Genomic DNA, 27,670 nt, shown 5'->3' on the forward strand with positions numbered 1-27,670 from the left:
TGCGAGCATGGCGCCCTCAGGCGAGTCCGTATGGAATCTCGTATATAGAAGTAGGTGAGAGAATTGTCAAATTCGTGCGCGCTTAAATAGTAGCACCAAATACAAATAATAATACCCCTAAGTGTTGTTTGGTTCACATATAAACGAATCGCCAATGTTTGGTTCACAGCATGAACAAGTAAGCGTAGCAAATATCTCCCTTTCGTTGCGATAGTGTGAAAATGTGAAAGGAGATCGTTTCTGGCAACGCTTTATGCTAGTTGCTACGGTGCAAAACAAACTTGTTTGTTTATCGTTGCTCTATTAATCTCTATTATTGCGTTTACATCAAATTGTATGGGATATCAAGTGATATCGCACCTGATATCATCGGATATCAAGTGAATTGGTATATCACTTGATATCAGCGTTAATGTGAACATACTATAAGCAAATACAAATAATGGATGCGATAACTAAAAGTTTAGCTTGTGAGCTAGGGCCGAAGAAAATTCGAATCTTACCGTTATCTTGACCAGCATGGGTCGCGAGAACTAGAATGGTCCGGCTGAAATCCATTCACTGATCGCAAAAATACCATTCGCTCGTTTCGGTAAAGTTCAAGATTGTTGCCCGTCGAAGGCGACCCCAATTGCAAATAAATCCATTTTCATCTAATTTTTACGTTTCGTCTTCGACTCATCAGTGCATCAGCAGAGTATGTTGATCTGCTTATGCAAAACCCCCGGATCAACATAATCCGCTGAGCAGACGTAAAGTTAATGCATTTTGCAAAACACTTGTTTGCGCCGAAGCGCTATGTCTAACCTGGCGTGCCGAAAGAACGAAACAAATTCGACGGCATACTGACCGCTAACAGATTTTCGTCATTTGGGGGTTTGGTACCTCGTGGGTAGCCAGTTTGTGCAAAGTGCACATGACTTATTTGCATCAGCAGATGAACATAATCTGGTGATGCACTGATGAGTCGAAGACGAAACGTAAAAATTAGAAATATATTCATAATAAACAGTACCTATGACGAATTGATTTCTACCCTTCAGCGTTGCTAGTTGTATGGAAAATTCGTTAAAGTACATTGTCACTCTGACAGTGTATCATGACAATGTACCGCACGATGCAAAATGTGTCCTTGAAAATTTGTCGGAGTACTCCGTATTATAATTTGTATTTGGTAGCACTGCACACCCATACAATTGACATAATATGTTGAATATGATGCGTGCGATAGCGTTACAGATCTAATGATTGAATTCGCTCCAAGCTGACAAGGTCTGGCTAAACCCTTTATGAACTGCAAATCAAATGTATTACCCCATATTATGCATATAACCAGTGATTCATTTATAGGTTGCGTAAAGAACTACACTCTAATGCAATTCGTGGCCATATGCACTACACTCAGATATTTGTTATCTTTAGATATTACGTGAAAATAAACGACAGTAGTAAAAATGCAACTAAGGTTACCGTAACTGTTACTGCGAAAACAACAGTTGAGTTATCAGTTGTCAGAGTTGTCGATCATTTTTTCTATGAAATCATTCTGTCATTACGAGTAGTTGAAGGTTCATACCTACAGTTTTCAAACACGAGTGGCAGGTCGTATCGTCAATATATCATCTCTGTTGGTTTATTATTTCTAATAAACAAATGATGTAATGAGAATAGACTTAAGTTGATTAAGTTGATCATTCAATCATTTGTTTCCTTTTCTATCACTGAGTAAATGTTACTCAGGATTTGACACATACCGTCTTTACTCGCAAGTGAGCAAATCTAACTTTACTAACCATACAGTAGTTCCACTTTTGCAAATGTTAATGAAATTGTATCCACTTTAGAGCATCCAAAATTGCGTAATACCTATTCTACTCAATTTTGGGTAGGCAAAATTCGGTAACTTTTTGGGTAGCCACACGTAAGCGTGTACTAATTTTTGACAATTCAACTTGTATGCAATTTCAGACTTCCATTACGGGAAACACTGGAACCTGCTGTATATGTGTGCGTTTCGACTAAAATCAACGACGAATGTCAGCAAGCAAAAGCAAACGAACTTTACTAGCAGAAGCCAGCAAGCAGTGAAAAGGCGATTAAAAATCATCAGGCTACGGATTTGCTTTTGATCCACAACATTTTTGGAATATTGGTATCGCAGTAAGATTTTTCGTCGCAATAAACAACTGTTTGGATGAAATTTGTTGAGGAAACTAACTTTTGTCAACTCGTGAAAAGGGGCCATTATAGCTTGTAGTGCTTCAGCAGAGAATGAGTAGAGAGGAGGCAGCATAAGGAAGCCATCATCAAGAAGTGTTCTGGATCTCTAATCAAATCTCAACTCGGAAAGAGACATCTAGTTCAAAAACACTGACGAGTAAACGAGCGATATTGACGTTATAGCAAAGTTTGTTTGAAACATGGCGCAGAACATCAATCCGGAGCGTGCTGCTTCTTCCAATCCATCGAAACAGAATGATGAAACATTGATAAATAACAATAATCATGCCGTTAGCAAAAGGTATGTGAAGAAAAAATAATGCATTGTTTTATTTTATTACAAATTCTCGTGTGTTCCTGGTTGACGTGTGAAAGTGAAAAAAATTTCTATCGGCAGTGTTGCCAGAGCATAAAGTTTCATACTATATTAACAAAGTTAGGAATTTATCATTTTATTTTAAACAATTGCTGTTGCACATAATAATATAATTATTATCTTCAACTGCTTACAACAAAGAGAACTCACTAACTGTCGTGTTAAGCTTTTCTTATTGGATTAAAATTTGTGTTGGAAAACGGTCACCCCTAACCAAAATATTTTTTGAACAGTATAATATACAATGTTCAGTTGTTCTTTTTGAGATTGACAACGGTTGCTTAATTATAAACTGATCATGTTTTCTGAATTTCAGACTCCAGAAAGAGTTAATGGCGTTGATGATGTCTTCAGAAAAAACCATCTCGGCGTTCCCCGAAGGTGAGAATTTCTTCAAATGGATTGGCACTATATGTGGTCCGGAGGATACTGTGTACAAAGGCCAAAAGTATAAACTGCTGCTGGAGTTTCCCAACTCCTATCCATACTCGGCCCCGAACGTAAAATTTCTGACTCCCTGTTTTCATCCAAATGTGGATCTTAGCGGCTCGATTTGCCTGGACATTCTAAAAGACAAATGGTCCGCTCTATACGACGTTCGAACGATTCTGCTCTCCATTCAATCCCTACTTGGCGAACCCAACAACGACAGCCCGCTCAACTCGCAAGCCTCGCAGATGTGGGCCAATCAAGTCGAGTATAAAAAGTATTTGGATGAGTTTTATGAAAAGCACAAAGAGGCCTAAAGCTCGGCGGAAGCGTAAGAAAAGTATGAAGTGGTAGAATAAACGCGATATGCAATGATGATGATCGAAAGTGCAAAAGAAAAAAAAATAGAACCACGAAGATGCACACAAATAGAAGAGAAAATATCCAACCATAACATTCGGACGCGATAGGGAGAAACAAATCACAATTAAATATCGGACAAGGCGGAACAATGTAAATTATTCTAATTTGATCAGTTGCTGAGTAGACAACGTAAAACTACTGTTGAGTATAATATTGGACGCAGAGGTAGTCTCCGATTATTTTAAAACACCGATATATTTATTACGAAAACTCGTGTAAACCGTTTATTGTATAATTGATTTATGTACTTTGATCTGTTTTTGGTATAATTTATTTTAACGCCAAAATTGACTTCTCATTAGTATTTAACTTGCAATTCTAAATGGCGGATTTGTCTAAAGTAATACAGAACCACATACACACAAACGTAGCATCAGGGGTAAAAAAAACAGTAAATAGTCAGTCATCCACAGATGCCTAAATGAAAAACTTCAAACAATTCCATTTTACGCTTGATTTGTTTTGTCAGAAAATCATTAAAATAAAGAAGAAAAGACAGCTTTTGACGACTGGTGCTGATCGGAATGAATAGCAAGGATTACATGCATATGTCCGCGTTTTTCTAAGTCGGTTCATGAGTAGGATGATTTTATTTAGTAATCGATAGACAAAAACTTGTTCACAGTATTCGTCCTGCCGCAGAACAGTCGACCAGACTTATTTCCTTGCATCGTGTTCAGTTTTCGTAGCTTTCCATAGTTGAAATACAAAAGATAATAGTAGCGAGATAGTACGCATCTACAAGCACTTTTTGCCAACAAAAGTAACACTCCGCACTTTGTATTTTCCGCTACTCTTCACTCATATTACAATTTCCTTATTTTATTATTATAGTTTAGGTATGCAATTGGTATCTGTAAACGTAAATAAATTGCTATTATTCATCCGGACAGCTGTGTTTTCTAGCATTTCTTAATGAAAGAACTAAACCACGATTTGAATTGTTTCTGCGATACAAAGGTCGCCCAGGTGACTGATCAGATATGAATGTCTTTCGTGATCCTAAGTATGCATATTTTCCAGCGTAGATCTCGTTTTAGAGCTCATATTCTTTGTCTTCGTCATATTCATTTCCACTACAATGAATCGGTCTTTCTTCCGCTTTCAGTCGGGTGTATACTTCCTTCACCGTCTCTGAATTCCACCAAACTATGTTGATGTTGGCATAGTTGAGTAATTCGTGTTTCCTGTGAAACGAGCTCTTGACACATCGCACGCCTCTATAAGCGTTATGCTACGGTAGTTGATGCCATCCACTGACCTTCTTTTGTAGAAGAGGGCATATACATATACAATCGCCCCTATTCTGTACTTTGATCGAATCGGAATATTTCGATCGAATGTGAGAGTTTGCACTCTGTTATTCGAACGAATGGTACTTGGTACAAAATTGTGTGTGGTTTGTCGGTTACGTCACTTCTTTCCGGAACCGGAAGTGTCTCTAATGAACCATTTAAAATTGGTAAATAACTCAATAACAGCAATCGAACGAGTTTAACAATCTCGAAACTAGTTTAGGAAACTCCGAAAAAAAATAAGTAAACCAAAGAAAGTGCTGTCTGACGGTTATGAAAATAGCTCTTGAACAAGACATCTTAAATAATAAGAAAATAATGTAGTTTGTCGGTTACGTCTGTTATACCATTATATCTTCGAAACCAGGAGTGTCTGCCATTTGTTATACGAACTTGATCAATGCAAACGATTCTAGGATTGTCTAGAACGCTTCAATTATTTCCGACACGACGATACGACATAACATTGGAAACGGAAGTGTCTGTAAAAACGTATCTAATGATTGAAATCTGTAAAGTAATCTCCGAAAAAATGCGAAAAGTAAAAAAAAAGTGCCGTTTGTCAATTACGACACTTATCTCCGGAACTGGAAGAGTCTCTCATAAGCCATTTTTAAGTCTAATATTCTAGAAATCGGAAGGACAAGACGTCACTTGTAAGATTACATCTTCGGTACCGGAAGCATTCACCGTGAGCCTTCGTAGCTTGATCCCTGAGAGGTGCTTTCAAACAAAACATCTTCTAAATAATGAAATAGTGTAGTTTGTCGGTTAAGTTAATTATACCATTATAAATCCAAAAATGGGATTGTGTGCCATTTGTTATTCGAACTTATTCAATAATCGATTCAGTAGCTTGTCAACGAGCCTCAAACTTGGAAAATTTCGAAGATTCGAATAGTTCGGTAATTTTTTACCGAATTTTCAACAGCTGTAATTGTGTAATTTAATAATTGAATTGATTACCGACCGTTCGGTTATTACTGAATTGTCATTTGTCAAACAACTACCGTAAACTTTTGTGTGTTTCTTTTGGTTAAAATGCTGGATCGGAATTGGTTTTCGGATTTCAAAAAACAACACAAAATTTTCAGCATATAATTAAGATTCTCTAATTTGGATTTTTTTTTTTCATACAATGGTAACTCATGTGTAGAAAGTCGTGCACAACGGTGATTTTTAACGGATTTTTATTTGTATGCTTTACACAGCCTTTTTGAAAAAGTTTGTACTAGAGAACAGACATCCAAGCTAGTACAAATCCAAGCAACCAGAAGTTCCACAATTACTTAAAATATTCACTTTCTGCTTAAGGAAACACGTGACAATTTTGGACAGTTCGAAGTACAGAACAAGTGAACTGTCCTTGTGAACTTTCTCACTGATTAAGAGAACTTTTTCGCTGCATAGAAGCTGAACAATGTATTCTAGAAGCAGCTTAGAAGTTCGTTCGGTTGTGTCGCGTGAACTTTCAACTGTGGATAATTACTTAAAAATGGGCTGCTTAGAATGCTATTGATTAGCTTTGAGAGCTGCTTAAGCCAAATCAGTCCCTTTTGTCGTGAATACGACTTACTTTACTATGGGGTGCCTTTTCAAAATTAGCCATATGGAAGAATGGGCAGAACTTAATCGTGAATATCTCGACTTGTATTAATAGCAGAAACATAATTCTTTCACTATTTCATCAAAAATATGATCAGGAATTTAGGATAATATTTTGAACAGTGTGAGATAACCGAAAACAACTCAAAAATTAGGTTTTTGAAAATTTTAAAACAACGCGGAAAACTCTTTACTTTTGCTTGGGTTTTTCGCGCAAGGACGACGATTTTGAGGTAGTCAGGCACATATCTTCAACTGAACGTTATAAAAGGGGAACCGTGGTCGAAAATCGATCATCCAAAACATCAACTACAAAGTTAAAATGTAAATTAGCAAACTGCAAAAAAAAAATCCAAAATTTGTTAAAAACATTACTACAAAAACTGAGATGAAAAACCAATTGTTGAATCCCTCTATATGTAAAATAGCACATTGTAAACCGTCAAACTGTTTTAATAAAAATTAAATTTAAGCAAAAAAAAAAAAATGAAAATCGATCATTTCTTCTTGTGCGTTGGATGAAAGCAGACGTCGGGGCGAGAAGACGCATTTAAACAGCGGCATCGGAGAGCGCACCTTTTGCGTGGTTAAAAACCTCAAACGCTCAGGTCGTAGTTCTCATTTGCCTTCCGGTCGTCAAGGCGAGAAGACGCATTAAACCAGTTTCGCATCATTTGGCACTGCGAGCGGATGTGTCGGCTTGTACGTAAAGCTAGTTTCAATTCAAGCAAAAACGATTGCATCAGCTGCTGATGGTTTGCATTGGAGAGAAAGAAAACAAGAAACGAAAAGTGGACAGCATTATATAAAATCAGCCGTTCTAATGGCTCTAAATGTTATCTAAAGAGATATTAAGATTACTTCTTTGAAATTCGAAGGTAGAAATCATCAGTTTAGTGAAAATCCAAAATAATTTGATTTGCTTCGTTCACTTTTCGCTGTGCGAAAATCGTTCGGGATAAATGTTCCGAACGAGCAATAACTCTTCTCCCACGAAAATAATTGGTTCGAAAATGCGTTACTTGAAGAATGCATTTCTTTCAAAGCTCGTAATTCTAATTTTCTACCCGGATATCACTTTGAACCCTCTGCTCAAGTGATGTGATAGATTAATAGATTAATGTTAAAGCAAAAAGCAGACATTGAATAGCGAGACCTACTGAAAATGTTTACCTGATCCTGAAGCATGTTATTTAATAATCGTGTTGTTTTACCAACATAACATAAAAATAAAGATTATGAATCGAACATTGACAACATAAGAGACTAAGCACGGCTACACTTTTCATTTGACAAACATCAATGTTACATTTTGTTCGAAGTAAAGCAAGTAAACATTTTAAAAGAAGTTTGTCGTGCTTTTCACTGAATTTATGTTGCAAAAATGACCATAGTTGCAAAAATCACACATAACGCCTGAATTTATGTTGCAAAAATTACCATCGCAGCAGAAACACGCGTAAAAAAATCGTGTCAGTTTTATTCGTATTCACGACATCCAGTTATGTCTCTGACATTACACACCCGTACTTTTATTCGAACTTTTGATTAGTTGGGAGCTTTTTCAAAAAGGCTGTGTTAAGTATACAAGTTAAAATCCGTTAAATATCACTGTTGCGTACGACCTTGCACGCATTTATTACCATTGAATGGAAGCTCGAACGCAAAAGCCCATAAACAACTGCTGGGCTGCTCGAAGCGCCTATACAGAAGAATTGCTACTTGGTGATTGCTTTTTAAAACAACCGTTAAATTACTTACATACAATGAAATCTATACTTGGATGTCTGTTGTAGTTTTATTTCTTATAAATCAGAACAATTTCTTATCCTGCTGATAAAGTTTGCACACGTTTTGAAAGTAAAATTTCATCCGATTCACTCTATTATTAGAAGCTTTTCAACAATTCGAGCGTATGTATAGATCAGTGCAGTAAAACTTCATTCAATTCAATTGAAACCGAATGTGAAACACACTGACGATCTCTCTACTGCAGTAAGCTTTACACTATGACACACACAACGTTCGCTGACGTGCCTAACGGGTAGCATTTAGTTCTTCATTAGTTTCTCTTCCATTTGAAGCTCAGTTTAACCACCGTCAGTTGATCTCTTAAAGCAACGAAATATCTCTTTCAACAGTGTGAGAGCGGCTTTCAAATAAGGTTCATGTAAACATTCGAATTGGTTCGAGATAATAGATGAAAGACAAACGAGATAGCTGAAATATTAATTGTAGAATATACATAAATTAATAGTTTCCTTCTTCAGGTTTTGTAAATTTTTTACCCAATCTTGAACTCGGTCTTGCGAAGGAAACGACCCTACTGAGTTAAGGTGGAACAATTTTAACTTTGAAGCAAATTGGAATTATGTCAAGTCACAGTAGAAACTTCTTTGAACAGTTAAACCCGCTGCCTTCGTACAAACTCCACTGAGGAGAAACTTGGTAAAACTCGTTCTAGAACTATCTGAGCGAGAGAATCAACGAGGATGAATAATTTCTGAACTCCGTGCGCAAATCAATTGATTATTACAACGAACGTTAGAAATCTTCAAAACTGAAGAACTATCGTCAGATTGCCAAGAAGGGATTTTCGAAGTAGTGACTACGAGAACACTCTTCCAAGGAATGCTTGACTGAAAATTTTTCTGATTCGTTACAGTTTTCATTTTTATTACTTTACTCCATTTATAATTCTATTCATTCGAACTTACTCACTATTAACAGTGAAGACAATGAAGCAGCTAGACTACTCGGCAACTGCACGGAAAGACCGATATCAGCATTTTGGCGAAAAAATTAGTTGATTTTCTTATTTTAGTTAGTTATTTTTTGAGACAACTAAAAAAATCTTACTTTTGCTAATTTAGATTTTTTAATTCTAATTTCCTTGATAATAATAAAATATTTATTGACATGGCTATTTTTTTAGTTGAATTCACCAATTGTCATTTCTTAGCTAAGGCACACTTCATATCTATTCAACTAATTTTTTAGTTGAATTAGAGAAATAAAACGTTGTTTTCAACCAACATAAATGGTTGAATTGGTTTCTGCAATTTGCAGCTATATGGCGCTCTGTCGCCGAAATAACGCACCGTAATGACTACTAGCCACTAGATGGCACCAGGGCTTGTATTGTGAATCCTCAAACGAACGAAGCAACAAAAAATATCTGCTGTGAACACTTTGCTTGACATAGCTGAATGAGAGACCTATATTAGAGAGAAACTGGATGCGTGAGAGTATATGCTACTGAGCAGACCAATTCCCCTTGCCAAGTAAATTGTCTGTGCTCTCATTCTCAGTTAACACATGAACTAAGCAATCCATGACAATGTAATGAAATGAAGGGTTCACTCTCGTTAGTATTGTACGAGAAAGAAGACCATGCCTCACGGTGTGCTACAAGACGCGAAGCAACGTCATATAGGCAATGTTTACGGTTTATTTTTAAAAAGTAGGTTTACAGAAATCATTTTTAACATAATGTTCGCATTCCAAGACCAAATTTGATCACATTTCAAACAGACTTTAAACATTTTATAGCAGCAATTTTGCATTTGAGCCCATTTCAAAACGATCCATTTGTTTCTTGGCAGTTTACACTGTGTACATATCCTAGAAACACTAAAAGCAATGTTCTTTAAATTAATATTCATCGGAACTAAAAGTTATGAAACTAGTTTCCTCATAGGCATCTACAATATGAGAACCATTCATCAAATGCTAACCTCATGAAGCATAGGTCTCAGCAAGCGGGCATATTCATGAACTAATGAACGAACGAAGCAGCTCTCCTGGCTTGGGTTGCGCTGTGAATTCTACCTGACATACGAATGTGTGTGAATAGCACAGATAGTGAAACCCTTTCGTTCATATTCGTTGCTTCAATACACGCTCATTCAATGTTACTCTCAAGTGAGTCATTTGTACTCACTTTTGCTTATTTGGTTCAAATGTCAAAAAGTGAGTAATATTGATTTATAAGAATGAGTAACTTCGACTCAGTTTCTAAATTGACAACAAGTTTTACTCACAGAGCTTTGAAAACGTTGTGTGAAAATTTACGTGCACTGAACTTTTCTCTTTGTCGGAGGCGGAACTTTTCCCTCTGTCGGTGGTGGAACGGAGGAAGGCAGACGGATCCTTTCCAATGAGCGATGAACAGGTAACGGCTTCCTTCATTCGTTGGAAGTAAGTCAGCAAAGCATTCCTTATTCGAATCTCTTATTCAATTCGCTTGATATTGAGTAATATTTACTCACTCGAGCTAATTTTACCATTTGTAGCACTGAGTAAATGTTACTCAGAATTTGACAAATACCATATTTACTCAAAAGTGAGTAAACAAGCTTTGCTCACTATAGAGTAGTTCCACTTTTAACGAAAGTGAGTGAAATTGTACTCACTTTAGAGTAACATTGAACGAGCGTGTATGCAAGCCCTGGATGGCACACTACTACCGAAAAAAATTTCAGTCGCGGTTGTCTTTTCTATATTGGCAGGTATAAATACGATGTTGTATTGGAGAAAAAGACATAAGCGAAACATAAACTTCTTTTTGAACGTTTTTCTTATAAATCGCTGTTTTCTTCATTCGACTTCGCGAAATCGACTCTCTCACTGAAAACTTTGAGCACTCGGAAAACAAAAACCGAATACAAGTAGTACATCGAACGGCGTGGCCCGGAAGGTTGGAAGATACAAAAAACATCATTTGACATGTACAATTAGAGTGCAACATTCGAAACTCAATTCTCTGTTCCGCGTAAAAACATTATTACGCACAATCGCTTCAAATGCGCACAAATTCTGAATAAATACACTTTCCACTAACAGTTTACGTCATTTTTACATACCGGTTTAGAAATTTATATATGGATATATCGTAACACATGCGTAAAACATCTAAACAATTTACAAGCAGTTTCAACAAGACTGTCCCTTTTAGCTTTTTATTGGATTGTTTTGTTTTGACACTTCTCATGAATTTTGTGGCTAATAAACTGGTGATAGATAAATAGAAACAAATTTTCTGATTTTAAAAACAAAATTAGTTGTCAATGAGAATTTCGTGTAGGATTGAGATATTGCTGGTTTGTGTCCAGAATATTCGCCAACTAAACACATTCTCTAAAAATAAGAGTTTTTTTCAGCAAATAAATTCTCAATTTTAACTAATTTTATAGTTATTTTGGAAATTTTGTTGTTAAAATCAACTAATTCAAAAACAGTAATACGAATTAGGCTCAGAGCTAATTTCGGTCGTTCCGTGTGACGATAAATTCTTGGAGCTTCACTTGAAAATGGCAGCAAATGTCAAATGAATTTGTATCGATATGCTGACGGTCAGTGGTCATAAACGGTTTCCAACGTGTAGCAAATTGGAAATTTACACAGGATTTCGAAAAAAATTGTTCGAGCCTGTATATCTGTTATCTGTGCTTTATCGAAAGTTCGTTCACTTAAAACTAATTTTTCAATTTAATTTTACTGTGAAATTGTTTGCCAAAACATTAACAGGATCGCACAAGTAAAATATTTGTTATTTTCATCGAAATATTTATTGAAACAAACTAATCCACGTAGGAAAAAATATCATCTTGTTTTGAAGTTTCAAGTAGTAATATTTGCTATATCAAACCAGATTTTCTTTGGTCACTATTTCAATTAAAAAAAATCATTATGCGCAACCCAAATTTGATTATTTTTACAATCGCTATCGTCTTCTGTCCTTTCCGGTGTTCCTGTTGGTGATTGTGGTTGAGGGACCGTGGTCAACATCCCGGGGGGCCACCCCCCGCGGATGGCTCACGGAACTGTGAGGCGTCTCGGTTGGTTGCCAGCTTCTGTGGTATCGCCCTCTGTCGCTTATCACCCCTCACCCGCCGGCCGTTCCGGGAGCTTCGGTGGGCCGTTGTTGCTGTAGCTGCACCGGGAATGAGCCACGGTAAACATCCCCGGGGGGTAGTCCCCCGGCAGATGGCCCGCGAGATCGGACGCAGCGGTTGTTGGTACCGGAAAGTAAAAATAAAAGAAAAACTCTTATTAGACCTGTTGTGGGGGTGCAAAGTGGTGTGTTGTTTAAAGGGTTTTGACTGTGGACGGGTTTTTGAGTTAAGACATGGAGTTGGTTTTAGTTGTGCAGACGATCGGCGGACGAGACTAAATGGGGTTAGTATTGGTATGGTAGACTGTCGGCGGATAAGACGATATTTGGACGGTTGGGTAATGGGGCAGTTGTGGGGCAAGCCATAGGCGGACAAGACCGTACTTAGGCTATGGGTTAAAGGGCTATGGTGGAGATGAGACTTGGGCTGTTGAGCTATGGACGGGGGATAAGATTGTAAAACGAGACTAGGGCTAATGAGATATGGTGAAGATGGCTTTGGTGAGACAACCAGTAGGGAGGTGAGTGGGGTAAATCGAGCGATTGAAGCTTTTAGATGCTATCGAGAAGCCGGGCGTCCTTGAGAAACAACAGCAATTTAGTTTCGGACACCGGTTCGTTCGATAGCGAGTTGCGTAGGGAAAGGCCCAAATCGTACTGCGCACGTAAGTTGTCGAATTCCGGGCAGTTGACGATAATGTGTTCGACGGTGAGCCTTTCCCTACAAGTGTTACAGGTGGGAGGGGGCACGAGAGATGCAGTGTTCACGCGTGAGTCTCGTGTGGCCCGTTCTCAACCGGGACAGTGCCCGCTGTTCTCTGCGGTCCGGGCGGTTCGACCATTAGGCCAGATCGCCCTTGATCTTGGGCAGAACCCCCCTTGCGGCCCTACAGTGTCGCGTGAAGTGCTCGACGAGTTTAACAGTTCGGCTGAAAAGTTCGTATCGTTTAATAGAAACACACATTTTTTTGCCAAAATTCGTTTTTATTATTCAACATAATTGCCATCAGAGACGATACAGCGATTATAGCGATCTTCCAACTTTTCGATACCATTTTTGTAGTACGATTTGTCCTTTGCCTCAGTTTCAGTGATTACCTCATCATTGCCTCTAAATTTTTTACCAGCGAGCATTCTCTTGAGGTCTGAGAACAGGAAAAAGTCACTGGGGGCCAAATCTGGAGAATACGGTGGATGAGGGAGCAATTCGAAGCCCAATTCGTTCAATTTCAGCATGGTTTTCATCGACTTGTGACACGGTGCATTGTCTTGATGAAACAAAACTTTTTCTTCTTCAAATGAGGCCGTTTTTTTTAAAATTTCGTCCTTCAAACGCTCTAATAACGCTATATAATAGTCACTGTTGATGGTTTTTCCTTACCATAACCTTACCGGCCGATTGTTGAGTCTTTCCACGCTTTGGGTTCGGTTCATCGCGTGCAGTCCACTCAGCTGACTATCGATTGGACTCCGGAGTGAAGTGATGGAGCCATGTTTCGTCCATTGTTATATTTTGACGAAAAAAATCGGTTTTATTTCGATATAACAGCTCCAAAAACTGCTCAGAATCATCAATTAGTTGATGTTTTCGATCGATTGTGAGCTCACGCGGCACCCATTTTGCACAAAGCTTTCTCATATCCAAATATTCGTGAATTATATGTCCAACACGTTCCTTTGATATATTTGATATAGTAAGCTGGTATGTCTTTAAATCTGTCCGAGGTTAGCTGAAGGAAATTGCCTTTAGCAGCTGCTGGGAGGGGTTTGGCTCCGGTGGATTGTGCCATTGAAGTTTCGAGTTTGGGGAGGTTTTCCTGGTACCAGGGTTTCTTCCAAACTCGATGTAGGAGAGTTTGGCAAGGCTGCACCTGTTTGGCTATTTGTAATAGCAGGCAATCTCCTTCGGCTGTTCTCTCCAAATAACCCAGGGATCTGCGGAGTATGATCCAGGCAGAAAACCAGCGGAATGGGAGGAGTCCCGATTCAACGCAGGCTGCCGCGGCTGGGGTACTTGGGAGAAGATTGGAGGCGTTCCTAACGGACCTGTTGTAAGTGGGGGCAAGGACCTTTATCAGGTTGTCCCGACTCACAGCCGTTGCCTCAATCCCGTAAAAAATGCGACTCCATATCAGTGAATGGGCAATGTTAATCGCCTTATGGCGATTCCATTGGGAATGTCCTGAACTGATGGTCCGTATCAGCCTAAGTCGGGATTCGCAATCTTTTTTGACTTGGCTGAAGTGATTTGTGAAACTCAGGGTTCGGTCGAAGATAACGCCGAGTATTCTGGGAAATTTCACAAACGGAACTTGGATAGTTCCTATACGGACCGGAGATTCGCTATTGAGATGAGAAGCCAGACAGAAATGAGAGAGAGTACATTTCTCAGGGGCGATGTTGAAGCCCACGCTATCCGCCCATTTGCGAATAGCGTTCGCCGCCTGTTGGGTAGTTCTTCGGATTATTTTCCTCGATTTGCCGGTTACGATGATAACAATATCATCAGCGTATACGAAAATACGCACGTTTTTGGGAAGAAATTTAAAAACGGAGTTCATCCCCACTAGAAATAAGGTTACGGCGAGTACCGAGCGTTGGGGGACGCCATTTTTTTCTGCGAATGGTAGGGAGAGGGATCCGCCTATGTATACTTGGAAGTTCCTGTGGTTAAGGAAGTCTAACAGGAAGGCGCCCATTCGCGACATAATACAACATAATTTCCGATATTATTTCTAGAGGGGCTGGGGTCCACTAGGAGATTGATAGAACCTATTATCTTTCTCCGGACAGTATACCAGCCTAGATGCCGTGTGGAATCCGGCAGAAAAAAATGAGCAAAGAATAGATCCACTGGGTTCCTGCTTCCATGTCGTAAAAGGCGACAATTGCAGGAGTTCATTTTTCCTTTTAGTTATTAGATATTTTCAACGTTTCATTTCTGATTACTCTATTTTACTAAAGTATCTCTTCAATCAACTTATCAATTCGCGGATAGCTTTGGATAGAAGGTTTATTTGATATGTTTTCTTCTTCTATGTTATTGCTTGTCTTTCAAGATTATAAATTGAATCATAAAAATCAACTATTTCGCAAATTCGTTAATATTACAAAGCTAATAACAGAGATAACATATATCGGTATATTGAATAAATAGTAAAAATACTTGATAAATTAATAATTTTCCCTCGGTAGCCGGTTGCCCAGATCAACCAATATAACCAATTATTAATTTTAATAAATAATTAAAATAATAAAGCGGAAATAATAAAAAATCAAGTCGCGCGTGAAATATGTGGACCTTTGCTTGGTGATTTAAAATGATTTTATAAAAATTTTAGAATATGTCAGTACAATGAATCAACTATTTTGTCTAAATCCTATTCACTCGTTTATTTCGTAGCAGGTATTTTCATTTAGAAAAAATAGGGAAGTTTTTATTCGTTACGCAATAGTATTTCAAATTTTCCTTCAGTTTCCACGAATAAGAACTGTGAATCAAGACTCCTCGGGACTTCAGTATCGGATATTGTTGAAACTTTCACTCGGAAAGCCAGTGAGTTTAGTGGCGTATCCGAGTATGTTGAAACCAGAACATACTAGTTCGCACGCGAATACTACAATTACTAAAATTTATACTAACAAATATCCTTCTCCCGTGACACTTGTGGAGTGCGCAGTAGTATATACGGCCTCTAGTAACATGTGTTGGACTAACATCCCTCTCCATTCCTTAGACGATCTACGTTCGGGCCTGGCCGGTGCCGGTACTGATAAATAAATTCTGGAGTTACCAGAAGATGTACATTGAAGGATGATCTACCAGTCTCAGGTTGGATCATCTAGAAATTCCCTGTACAATTTCAGCTAATCCCGTAACGGAGTAGCAACCAGGGGTGGTCGCTCAAGCTCAAACTCAAGGCACACACCATGTAAGTTAAGGCACCTATGTAAGGGCCATATGTCAACAAGTTTTCGAGTTCAATTTCTATGCATAACTCACAAAACAATCTCTTTACAAATAATTCACAATGAAGATAAGGTGGTATACTAAATTGCTAGTTTTAAAAATATGTCAAGTAAAAAATGGCCCAAGACTGCTGATCTTCCCTACTTGTGTGCGCGAGATTCGGACTCGTTTGAGGGCGCCATGCTCGCAAAAAAGAATGTCGCTTACGATTTGTTCGTAAAATGTGAGAGCTGTTGCATATCTTGGGTCTTTGTTGTATGGATCCTTTATCAATGAACGAATTTGCGGCATATTTGAATGCAAGATAATGACACGTTTTGCCAAATGATATCATATTTCAGATGTTATATACCAAAGAACATTTATGCATAACATATTTTTGCCAATCGACATAACGGTAAATAAAGCAATGGCAGCATTTTGTCAACAGTAAAATTATTTTTAGAATGACATACATTCGCTTTAATGTGTCTGGAAAAACGACTTCGACCCTTGAATTTCTGAATGGTTTCGGATAAAAAGTTATGCCTAGAATCGTAAACTACTTACTAAATAAAACAGTCGAAAGGTTAGTCTAACATAGTAAATATTCAATTAACTTTTATTTCTCTCTTTTTACACTTTTGATTCACTACACTCCTTCAATCAGCGTAGATACAAAATAATAAAATAAACCTCCACCAATTCATAACGTAACAAAAACAACTCAATAATCTAATTATAACGGAGGTGAAAAACAAAACCTTAAACGGTTATGTCGTCATCATCAATATCCTCTTCATTCTCATGAATTTGTTGCTGCTCTAGGTTTTGTCGTGATTGAGAATGCTCCTGTCCAACTTTCGCCATCTCAGCAATGATATCCTTCATTACATCTCGATTGATGTTCCGCGCCATCTGATACAATAAAAACCAGCGTCCAACGTTGGCCTCGCGAACCACTCGCTTTACACGATGATAGCTTATCGGCGAGAGCAAGGAATAGAGTAAATGTAAGCGAACACTTTGACATGATAACTGAACGAGTCTATAAACTACTTGGATACCGGAAACGAACGCTAGACATACGAACCATAGCCAAAGAAAGGCAAATATTTTCTCGTTCACTATATTCTGGGGAAGGAGACAAAGTGCGTCCATGTTCTGCTTAGTTCCACTTGGACCGACCGTGAAAAAATCGCATTTTGCGAGCTTTGGAAAGACCAGTGAATTGTACGAAATCCAAGAATCCATATCTAGAGAAAATAATGCTTGCATGGCCGGTGCGTAGCTATTCCAGAAGCCTCCAAAAATGAAGCTCGTAAGCAACATGTTCAGTAGAACAATTAGGAAGTTCAGAAGCTCACACAGGAAAAAAGTAATCCCATAATTGAAGTGTTTTCGAAGTGGTTCATGTGACAGGTAACGTAAAGTGCGGTCCCTTCGCTCAACATCCCAGCTTGAAGGTACCAAAATTGATGCTGAAATGTGTGATATTTTCACTGAAATATTAACATTGAAACTAAATGTGGTAACATACTTAAACCTTCGCATAAAGTTTGCATTCTGGATGCCTCGGTGAATCTCCAAAGATGCTTCGGTAAAGAGAACATAAAAGCTTGAATGGCCAGTATGAATGACACCCACTGGTAATATTTCTGATAAACACGCTCATGCTTGGGGATGCTTCCCATCCGATTACCTATTTCGATGAAATCCCAACTTGCGCGAACTGTAAATGATAGCAAGTGTTAAAAAGAAACTGTCAGTTATACGGAAAGCCAAGTTAGGTTACACTTGTCTCTTACTAATTATTTACCACTGTGGAAACTTGAAACTATGGGCGTTATTAAACTCTATATTAGACTTATTTTTGCGTTTTTTTTTGTTTGTGTTGTATTTTTGCGGGTTTAACAAATATGTGCTTACCAAATTTTGGATCATTGCTTATATAAGTTCCCAGAATCCAACAGAATGTGTTCAAGCTTTTTTTAACATTATCAGGAGCACTGCTGATGCAATCAATCGGTTCTCCGAAGTAGGTACGTGCGGACAACAGCAGCGTGAAAAACACCAATATGTAAACGGTCGCTCGACTGTGCAAACGCCAAACCACGTTGGTTGTGTCGACCGTTTTTGTTTTTAGCAAATCGCGCAGCGGTTTCAATAGATCAATCATTTTGTATTTATGAAAAGAATAATTACTGCAAGTTTGAAAAGAATTTACTGTTCTAAGATACACTTGCAAAGCGAAGAGCTTCAAAATGGAGATACCACACAGAAATGCTGCAGAGCAGAGATGCCAGGTAAAAATTTCAAATGTCTGCAGACAGGGTCTGTAAATCTGAAAAAAAATCTGCAGTCAGCAAGTATGGCTTGCTGGCAGCAATTTCTCTATAAAGTATGACATGCAAAACTGACTTGGCGAGCAAAAAAAAAAAAAGGTCGCGGAAATTTCAAATTTTTCTGTAAATATAGATGAAAGTCAGCGAGAATTTCAAAAGTCTGTAAAAATCTGCGAGAATTTCAAAAGTCTGCAAAAGTCTGCACAACAAAAAATGTCTGCAGCACTATACCCCAAATCTGCAGATTTACAGACAAATCTGCAGACCTGGCATCTCTGCTGCAGAGATGCCAAGTAAATATTTCAAATATCTTCAAGCAGGGTTGAAAAAGTCTATAAGCTCAAAAAATTGTCTGTGGGCTTAAATTAAATTAAAGAATGAACAGAATGAAGCACGAAGGTGGTTTCACGAACAAAAAAAATAAAACTGCGATGATTTTAAAAGTCTGTAAAATTTGACAAATGTTTGCGAAAATCTTGATTTTCAAAAGTCTGCTACAAAAACGTGTCTGCGGATCCTTAGACAAATCTGGCATCTGTGGACTGCAGTGCTGTGCAGAGCTACCACATAAAAATCTGTGTTTCTGGTGTCTAGAATGATTTTTTTTCACCATCTAGCGGCCCTTAGGGCAGCTTTACACGAGACAATATTATTGTCAATACAAGGAGTATTGACAATACTTTTGATCGTGTAATGGAAACTTCATTGGATTGACGAAAATATTGTCAAAAAAATCAAAACTGCTCATAAATCCAACAATACTTTCTCTCCAGAGAGAAACTGTTAAATATGTGCAATAATCTCTTATCTCTATATTTTAATATTCATTTGCAATATTTGAAGCTCCAAACGCTTGATTTTCTCGAAAAATGCGGACTCCAGTTACCAAGTCAATTGGATTGACGGTATTGACAATACTTTGGATTGACAATAATATTGTCACGTGTAAGGGCTGCTTTACACGTGACAATATTATTGTCAATCCAAAGTATTGTCAATACCGTCAATCCAATTGACTTGGTAACTTGAGTCCGCATTTTTCGAAATAATTAAGCGTTTGAAGCTTCAAATATTGCAACTGAACATTGAAACATTGAGAGAAGAGTCCATTGTACATATTTGACAGTTTCCTCTCTGGAGAAAAAGTATTGTCGGATTGATGAGCAGTTTTGATTTTTTGACAATATTTTCGTCAATCCAATGAAGTTTCCATTACACGATCAAAAGTATTGTCAATACTCCTTGTATTGACAATAATATCACAGACTAACAGACAGGACACTCAAATTAGATTCTTCAATCATTTTAACTGTCATTTCGAATATTCCTTTATTTGGGACAGTACTCACATGTGTCATGATGGCGCCACGTTACCCTATCAAAAACATCCTGTCTGTCATCTAGTCTGTGTTTATTTTTTTCATTTACCAACAGAGTTGCCATTTATACAGAATTACCTGTAATGTATTGATATGTATTTGCATTTGTATGCGAATTTCATGCAGGATACAGATTTAATACATATTGCCAAAACTATATACAAAATTGTGCCTACCTCTCATCCTTCAACGCAATACAAAATCGAACCCGTTTAGTGGCAATATTTACTTGCTTCTGATCTGCCGCCACTTAATTTCGGGTGAAAATTACCAACACAATAAAAAAATAGTCTAGATGAACAATGTTGAGAAAAATAAATGGTTACCTTCCAACATCGCTAAAAAGTTTAATATATTATTAACGTAATATAATAATTTACTGTGACGATTCATTTCCAAATATTATGATGCAATCAGGCATCCCTGCAAGCAGCTGATCGGTGTTGACAAACGAGGGGGAACCAACTAGTAAATTAACTTTTACATAACACAAGGGGTGTACCGATAGTAAATAGTTCGCGCAGTATAATATAGGTGGAACTAGTGCATCACGAAAAATTATTTTTTATAAGAATTTACTCATACTGTCATGTCTGTTAGTCTGTGATAATATTGTCTCGTGTAAAGCAGCCCTATTGTAGTATTGAAGAGCAGTTTTGATTTTTTGACAATGTTTTCGTCAATCCAATGAAGTTTCCATTAGGGCAGCTTTACACGTGACAATATTATTGCCATTCCGAAGTATTGTCAATACCGTCAATCCAATTGGCTTGGTAACTTGAGTCCGCGTTTTTCGAAAAAATTAAGGGTTTGGAGCTTTAAATATTGCAACTGAATATTGAAACATTGAGAGAAAAGGTCATTGCACATATTTAACAGTTTCTCTCTGGAGAGAAAGTATTGTCTGATTGATGAGCAGTTTTGATTTTTTGACAATATTTTCGTCAATCCGATGAAGTTTCCACTACACGATCAAAAGTATTGTCAATACTCCTTGTATTGACAATAGTATTGTCTCGTGTAAGGGCCGCATTACACGATCAAAAGTATTGTCAATACTCCTTGTATTGACAATAATATTGTCTCGTGTAAGGGCCGCTTTACACGAGAATTATTTTTGTCATTTTTAATGATGAATAATGGCGTTTTTGTTTTTAATTTGCACTACACCGGTGCAGTGCTACACTGAGGCATGAATAAACGAACAAAAATGACGAAAACAGAAACCATTGACTACAGTAAATGATTCCATTGCACCGAGCTACACCAAACTTTTGATGAGCAATTTAAAAACGAAAACGACATAAATGAATTTTTACCATCTGTGATACATGAACTGCATAAAAATCTTTGAAAATCTTGGACAGTTTTTCGGATTAATCATAAAAATCTAAAGTAATCTTCAATTTTGTCTAATATATGTTTCAATCCGTGATCGGTGTCATAGAATTTGAGTAGTTGAATGATCGATTCTAAGATATCAGTTCTAGGGTCTGTACCAATTTCTTATAAGAACATTGTACAGCGGGATCGTTTTCCCGTGCAAAAAACGCCTCGTTGTTAAAATCATACAGTTTTGTTTGTTTTTAAGAATTAAAAAAAGTTTCTTACAAATTAATTCGCTAAGTCATCTTTGATTACTTTTATTTCGATTTCTCTTCGTTTTCAAGTTTTAAAATGTCAAGCTTTTGATTAATATTGACATTGCTATTATGGTTTCGTAAAAGTTGAAATAGTAAACAATGAGAAGCTCTCGTTTGCATTTAGGTTATTTTGTCGTGAGACAGTCGAATGATTCACACACCCCAGCCAAGACTTGGTATTTTGATTTTTATAGTTTCCAATTCTCCATCAGTAAGGATAAAGGTTCTGCATCAAATATTTTTTTTAAACAAAATGTGTTATGTAGTGCTAGGCAATTTTTATAATATTATCAATTATCAATACATATGCTTAAGCTGTTGAAAAGCCCCTTGGAAATGGAAGAAGATTTTACTTATAAAACGCTTATAAACTTTATCCGTGGGAGAAAAAAAATGCTTTGGTTTTTAAAAAATAATGTCATATAATTCATTCAAATAGTAAACTTAGTTATATCATTACACAAATAAAATCATAGGTAAATTGACTCATTTTTGTTCTTGATACAAATGTATAGAATGATAGAATCAACATGGACATTGCCAATAATATCAGCTCATTGGTTGACATGTAATATATTAAAGTTATTTAATTTGTTTAAATTATATCAGCTGAAACAAATTTGTTTTTTTTTCATTTTGTTAAACAAAAATTTCGATTCAAATCATACAGGGATAATTGGTGAGATAGAAAAAAGAAGTTGCTTCAAAACAATAATATGCTAGTTTGACATCAAGATTGCGTGCCTACTTTTCTAAAAACTATCTGATTCGTTAGTTTTAAAGATTTCATTTTGATGTTACGAGTTATTAAGGGGAAACCAAATTGATGAATTAGTTCTGAAAAGCGAGTGGCAGGCCGTTTAAGATTGAAACAGTTGATGCTAACGGCGTAGAATTGTTTGAGGGCTGAATTTTTCTATGTGTAAGTGCGGTTGTCATTTTATTTCGGAAAACAAGAAGATATGGGGAAGACAAGTGTTAACATCTAGTGTTTCAGGATCATTTGGAGAATTTAAACTACTCACCCGAAAACACCACATATTAGCTTTGAACTTAGAGTGCTTTAAACTCGAGTGACGACAGTTGTTCGTTTGGATTGACAGCTTTGTTCCAAACGAGCAAACGACCCGACAAATACAATATAAAGCGAACAAAACTGTCAACATTTCGGATTAAACGTTTTGAGTTGTTGCCAGCATTACGGATGATATGTCGTCACTCTGGTTATAGGCACTCTATCTGAACTAGAATTTTTGGCTGTTTTGTAAATGAAAACACATCCAAAACCGCCCCTTCTCGCTACCAGTGTTAATTCTACACTCAGAAAAATATTATGGTAACAGTAACTATTTTAGGGGGTTAATTTGACCATGCGAGTATAGTAGTTTTCAACTGACTATAACATCAGTTGATGTTGACAATATACCAGTTCGTTTTTACTATAAGTAGTTTTGCCTCCAGAATAGTAAAATTGAACAGTTTATTGTATTGTATCAATAATACAATAATCCGCTTTAGATTCACTGTGATGGTGATGGTTTAGCGCGACTTCTTGTTGGACATCGACGCCAACTCGTCGACGTAATGCATCTGACTTTTTCTGTTGATGTGACGTAGAAGCGGCAATTGAGAATTTTCTTGAAGCACTCGCACTACCATTACTGGGTTTTTGGCAGGTTCCACAGGTGGACAGGTTGGTTCTGTTTTAAATTTCTTGCAAAATGTTCAAAATTCGACCGACTACAATCGAATTATGCTGGGTTGATGATGTTCCGTCATCTTTTTCCGACTCATAGTCAAGCTTGGGTTGTGTAAAGAATGTAATACGTTGAATTCTTTGTATACATCCTGTATTGTTTGGATGAGTTTCCCTGGGAACAAGAAAGGAAAGCTTGAAAAAATCATAGGCGGAGTCGAAGTACGAACCATCATACGTGTCATTTCGATACTCTATAAACTAACGCACTATGCTACCAAGTTGCTTTTCTCCGTCAGATTCGAATCCGTTTAGTGAATGTAGGTCGTCGTATCCTTCACGATGCGCTTGTTGTTGTTTCCTCCGAAACCGGTGGCAGTCCGTATGCGACACGTCTATATTCATAATGGCCTGAAAATTAAACGGCTTCCTTGATAATGAAAGCCGTTGCCGACAAAATAATTGAACAGTACTCAATGCAACTTACTTAACTTACTTGAAAAACCAACATCAATGAACAATTACGAGCTCAATTCCAACACATTTTGCATTCCTTTGCAGTTTCATTGTACCACGCACATGAGATTTGGCGTTCCAATGAAACCTCATATGACAATTTGTATAGTCATCTCAAATGAATTACATAGTTGAAAAAAAAAACTATACGGTCATGTAGTTATCACATGGATTCTGTTCATATGAACAATATGAATAGTGTTTTCAAACTTTACAATCTTCTAGCCAACTATATATGTATTCATGGTAACATTTGTGCATTGTAAAGAAGAACATACTGACATGGTAGCAATAACTACTTCGCTTCTCAAATTTATCATGAGCGAATTCAGCTTCCTTGTGATGGTTATTTTATCTATTTGTTCTTAGTTTTGAGATGACAACCATTGTTAAAATGACCATACCAGAAAAGTCATGAATACAAATAGTCTTCTCAAGTTAAAGTCTTTGTTATCTAGTACTTTATACAATACAGATAGTGAATAATCTCATATCATGGTCGTTGTTACTATTTAAACATATAGTTGAAATTATCATGACAAACAGGTTACGGCTACTATAGTATTTTTCTCAGTGTAAATCGTGGACCCGATCGCTGAGCTGGTCGATATCGTGTGCAATCGGTTCGATGATCGGCTTGACAAAATTTACTGGGAATCGAATTATTGAAATATTTCAGTTATGTGAGAAGAGCATTATTTTCAGTGTACAAATTATTGCTGATTTGAATTGAAATTGAAACACTGCTGACTTTGTGCATTTTTCAACACGGCAAACAGTACTGGCGTTGTTCTAGCTGTCAGATGCGTTTTTCAGTTGACCGGTTTCTAGTTTTTCTGTTTTTGAGGAAGTTTTGCACAATATTGAAGTTTCCCTGATCTATCCGCTTTCACAATGGGGGAGAACAATTACCTCTCGGCGTACAAGATGATAAACTCCCAAGTGGTTTTAAATAATCAAAAATTAAAGGAAGAAATTAAGGACAAAATCGAAATGATAAATGAACTAAACGAACAGCTTTTTAAATATCGCGAAGAAAACAAGACGTTACGTGAAATGGTGCAGAAGCTGTTGGAGCAGTTCAGGACGATAACAACAATAATGGTATCTGTGCGAGACCAGAGTGAATCAGTGTTCAATGTCGTTTATAACGAACACGCTGTGAAAGAAACCGAACAGCAAATGAGAAAACCACTGGCTGGTCTCTTTTACGAACGGCGTCGCATGGAATGTCCACCTCATATCGATGAATCAGCTATTCCGGAGGCTGAAGACGAGAACCGTTCAATGGAAGACTACCGGACAGCTGTTAGTATAGTGAATGAAGACGAAGAATTACCAGAAGAACTTGGGAACAATTTTGTTCCTCCTAAGAGCCCCTTGTTGAAACGGTTGGAGCGGAAATCACGGAACCGTAGTATAGACGAATCGTTTGAAACGATAGATACGAACCAGGTTGTGAAGGTTGCCCGCAAAAGTCAAGAATATTTACATGGACGTGATTCCCGGGAAAGTAAGCACAGTGATGATGAAAATATGAATAAATCATCTGTTTCGGAACCCATGGATATCAGCCAGATTGCCGATTTACCACAGATTTCATTGGAGGAAGCTTCATCCAATAAAGTAGAAGGTAATATTCTAAAACATTTTGTTTTTCAAATGAATATATTTTATTTGATTTTTAGTGCTAGATCAAAGCTCAACAATTCGCAATGACTCCGCTTCTGATTTTCCAAGTGACCACAGTGTACAAAGTGAGCTTAACCCTGCTACAGACCAGAGTCTTCGTCCTGCTCAGATAAAACGTATGGCAAGTGATTCCATGCTCAACACTCTGATTGAACACGATGCTAACAAGGAGAATACCAGTACCAACGACACGATCGCTAATGCGTCATGCTCGACTCCACTTGCCAAAAGTCGTCGTTTCACTCGGATAAAGGCACAAATGCTTTCACCTACGTCGCCGGTACCATTAGTATCATTGAAACCATTAACAAAAGAAAATCTTAGTCGGCACAATATTTCGTTCGATTTACTCCATTTAAAAGCGAACAAAAGTCTGAAGCAGGAAGATTTAGATCGCAGCGAACAAGGAAGTATGGAATCAAATGACTCTAGAAGGCCACGGAGAAAAGCTGCACCGAAAGTACTAATGGAACCGAAAATAAACACGAAACTTCGTCGAACGTAGTAGCAATAGTTTACGTACATTTATACTGGTTGACATTTTAGTGTAGTTTAATTGCTAGAGTGAGGCAAAACATAAGCTAGTTTGAGTTAATCGCGTTCGCAAATGCAGATTTTACACGTGTAGGAGTGCGAATTTATGTATGACTTATTGTAAATTTTGGCTTCACAAAGAACTGAAACAACAATTCTGTTTTCATTTTATGTTTATTGTATAGTATCTCTTATTACTAATTTCGAATAGGATTTATCACGTCACTCTAGGTCCTTACGATTAATTATAACAAAATTTGATATTTATACTGCTTGGGAACTTTTGAAATGACCATTCTGCCATCGTAACTAAGAGATGCGAATAACCATGGATCAGCGGTGCTCCACTCTACACAGTACACTGAGTCTTCGTGTTGATCGTACGTTTGAAGTAAACCATCCGCCAACCGCTCCTTGTTGATATTTCCGGATTCAGATAATAGCGTGTCCGAGCTGACACTGCCGGCACAGGTAAGTAGAACCTTTCCATCACTACTGCTTGAGAGCAGCAGCTGATCGTGGTAGGTGTTGTATCGTACATTCCAAATCCAATGATTGTGGTCACTCCTGGCGAACACATGCTCCTTCGTGTTTCGGAAGTCCCAGATCTTCATTGTGCCGTCGTCCCCTCCCGTAACCATGTGCCATTGTTTGATTGGATTACAATCCAAATCACGAATCAATTGGCTATGAGCATCCTCGATAATCCATGCCGAATGATTTGGATCTCTTATGTCGTACGATCTGATGCTACAATCGTACAGTGCTATGAATTGGTTGCTCTGGTTGAAATGAGCCCAACGACCACCAGAGAAACGGGGCGAGTTCTTCGCATTAATTTCTACCACTACCTTACTTGAGGCTTCAGCTCGATTGAACAACAGAATTTTGCCATCAATGACCGTGCTTAGCAAAGACTCGTCTGTTGGGTGGAACTCGGTTGTACGAATTTCACTACCATATCCCTCAGTGTTCAGTATCTCGACATTTGCAAACTGCAGAAACTCTTGGCTTCCTTCAACGGGATTGAGATGTTCTGGTAGTCTCAACAACGCTGTTTGCATAATAGTCTGGGTACCTTTCAAGATACTATAGCAGGATGCGAGTATTTGACCATTATGTGGACTAGCATTTAGTTTCCAAACTTCACCCAACGGATGGGAAAATACTTTCGGTTCGAGTGCTGAATTATCCTCATTAAGGTCTACTACATGCAGTTGATTATTTGGCTTCAAAGATTGCGTAGCCAAGAAGAATCTAGCATTGCTGCTCTCTACCTGTTGTGTTGCTAAAGCGCGAGACTGGTTATAGGGAACAAAAGTTGTGAAAGTTTTTCCTGTGAAAGTTCAAATACGAACCTGAAACTCCAGACCGTACACCAAAGAATTGTTGTCGTCCATGGCAGTTTTTATCATTTATCATTAAAAATGTCATGAGCAATCAGGGGTGCCAGATACCATTTTGATGTGATTCGGAACTGTTTCAAAGAAGGTCGAAACTTACATTGATAGCACGTAGAGAAAAACAGGGATGAATTCTACAATTTTGATCTGAATTTAATATAAAATACGATAAGTTTATAGCGGCCCTTACACGAGTCATTAAAAATGTCATTACTAAAAAATAATATCATTTTAATGAACGTGTAATGGTGCAGTAATGACGAGATTTG

General features: G+C 37.6%; 4 protein-coding genes across 4 annotated transcripts; 2 read left to right on the plus strand and 2 right to left on the minus strand.

Moving 5' to 3' along the window:
* Positions 1–2,018: 2,018 nt before the first annotated feature.
* LOC131436788 (ubiquitin-conjugating enzyme E2 C) lies at positions 2,019–4,338 on the plus strand. The gene is made up of 2 exons (XM_058605705.1): positions 2,019–2,521; positions 2,913–4,338. Exons 1-2 carry the CDS (start codon positions 2,421–2,423, stop codon positions 3,340–3,342), a joined length of 531 nt encoding a protein of 176 aa, XP_058461688.1. The 5' UTR covers positions 2,019–2,420; the 3' UTR covers positions 3,343–4,338.
* A 12,461-nt stretch (positions 4,339–16,799) lies between these two features.
* LOC131436862 (innexin inx2) lies at positions 16,800–18,460 on the minus strand. Its single transcript, XM_058605814.1, has 3 exons — positions 18,123–18,460; positions 17,734–17,925; positions 16,800–17,674 (listed from the first exon to the last, which is right to left on the minus strand). The coding sequence occupies exons 1-3, from the start codon at positions 18,370–18,372 to the stop codon at positions 16,959–16,961; spliced, it is 1,158 nt and encodes a 385-aa protein (XP_058461797.1). The 5' UTR covers positions 18,373–18,460; the 3' UTR covers positions 16,800–16,958.
* A 6,115-nt stretch (positions 18,461–24,575) lies between these two features.
* On the plus strand, positions 24,576–26,180 carry LOC131437846 (uncharacterized). Its single transcript, XM_058607463.1, has 2 exons — positions 24,576–25,405; positions 25,461–26,180. Exons 1-2 carry the CDS (start codon positions 24,667–24,669, stop codon positions 25,967–25,969), a joined length of 1,248 nt encoding a protein of 415 aa, XP_058463446.1. The 5' UTR covers positions 24,576–24,666; the 3' UTR covers positions 25,970–26,180.
* On the minus strand, positions 26,164–27,435 carry LOC131437847 (EARP-interacting protein homolog). Its single transcript, XM_058607464.1, has 2 exons — positions 27,357–27,435; positions 26,164–27,299 (listed from the first exon to the last, which is right to left on the minus strand). The coding sequence occupies exons 1-2, from the start codon at positions 27,411–27,413 to the stop codon at positions 26,244–26,246; spliced, it is 1,113 nt and encodes a 370-aa protein (XP_058463447.1). The 5' UTR covers positions 27,414–27,435; the 3' UTR covers positions 26,164–26,243.
* Positions 27,436–27,670: the final 235 nt, after the last annotated feature.

This window comes from Malaya genurostris, chromosome 3, assembly GCF_030247185.1.
Source record: "Malaya genurostris strain Urasoe2022 chromosome 3, Malgen_1.1, whole genome shotgun sequence".
Lineage (NCBI taxonomy): Eukaryota > Metazoa > Arthropoda > Insecta > Diptera > Culicidae > Malaya > Malaya genurostris.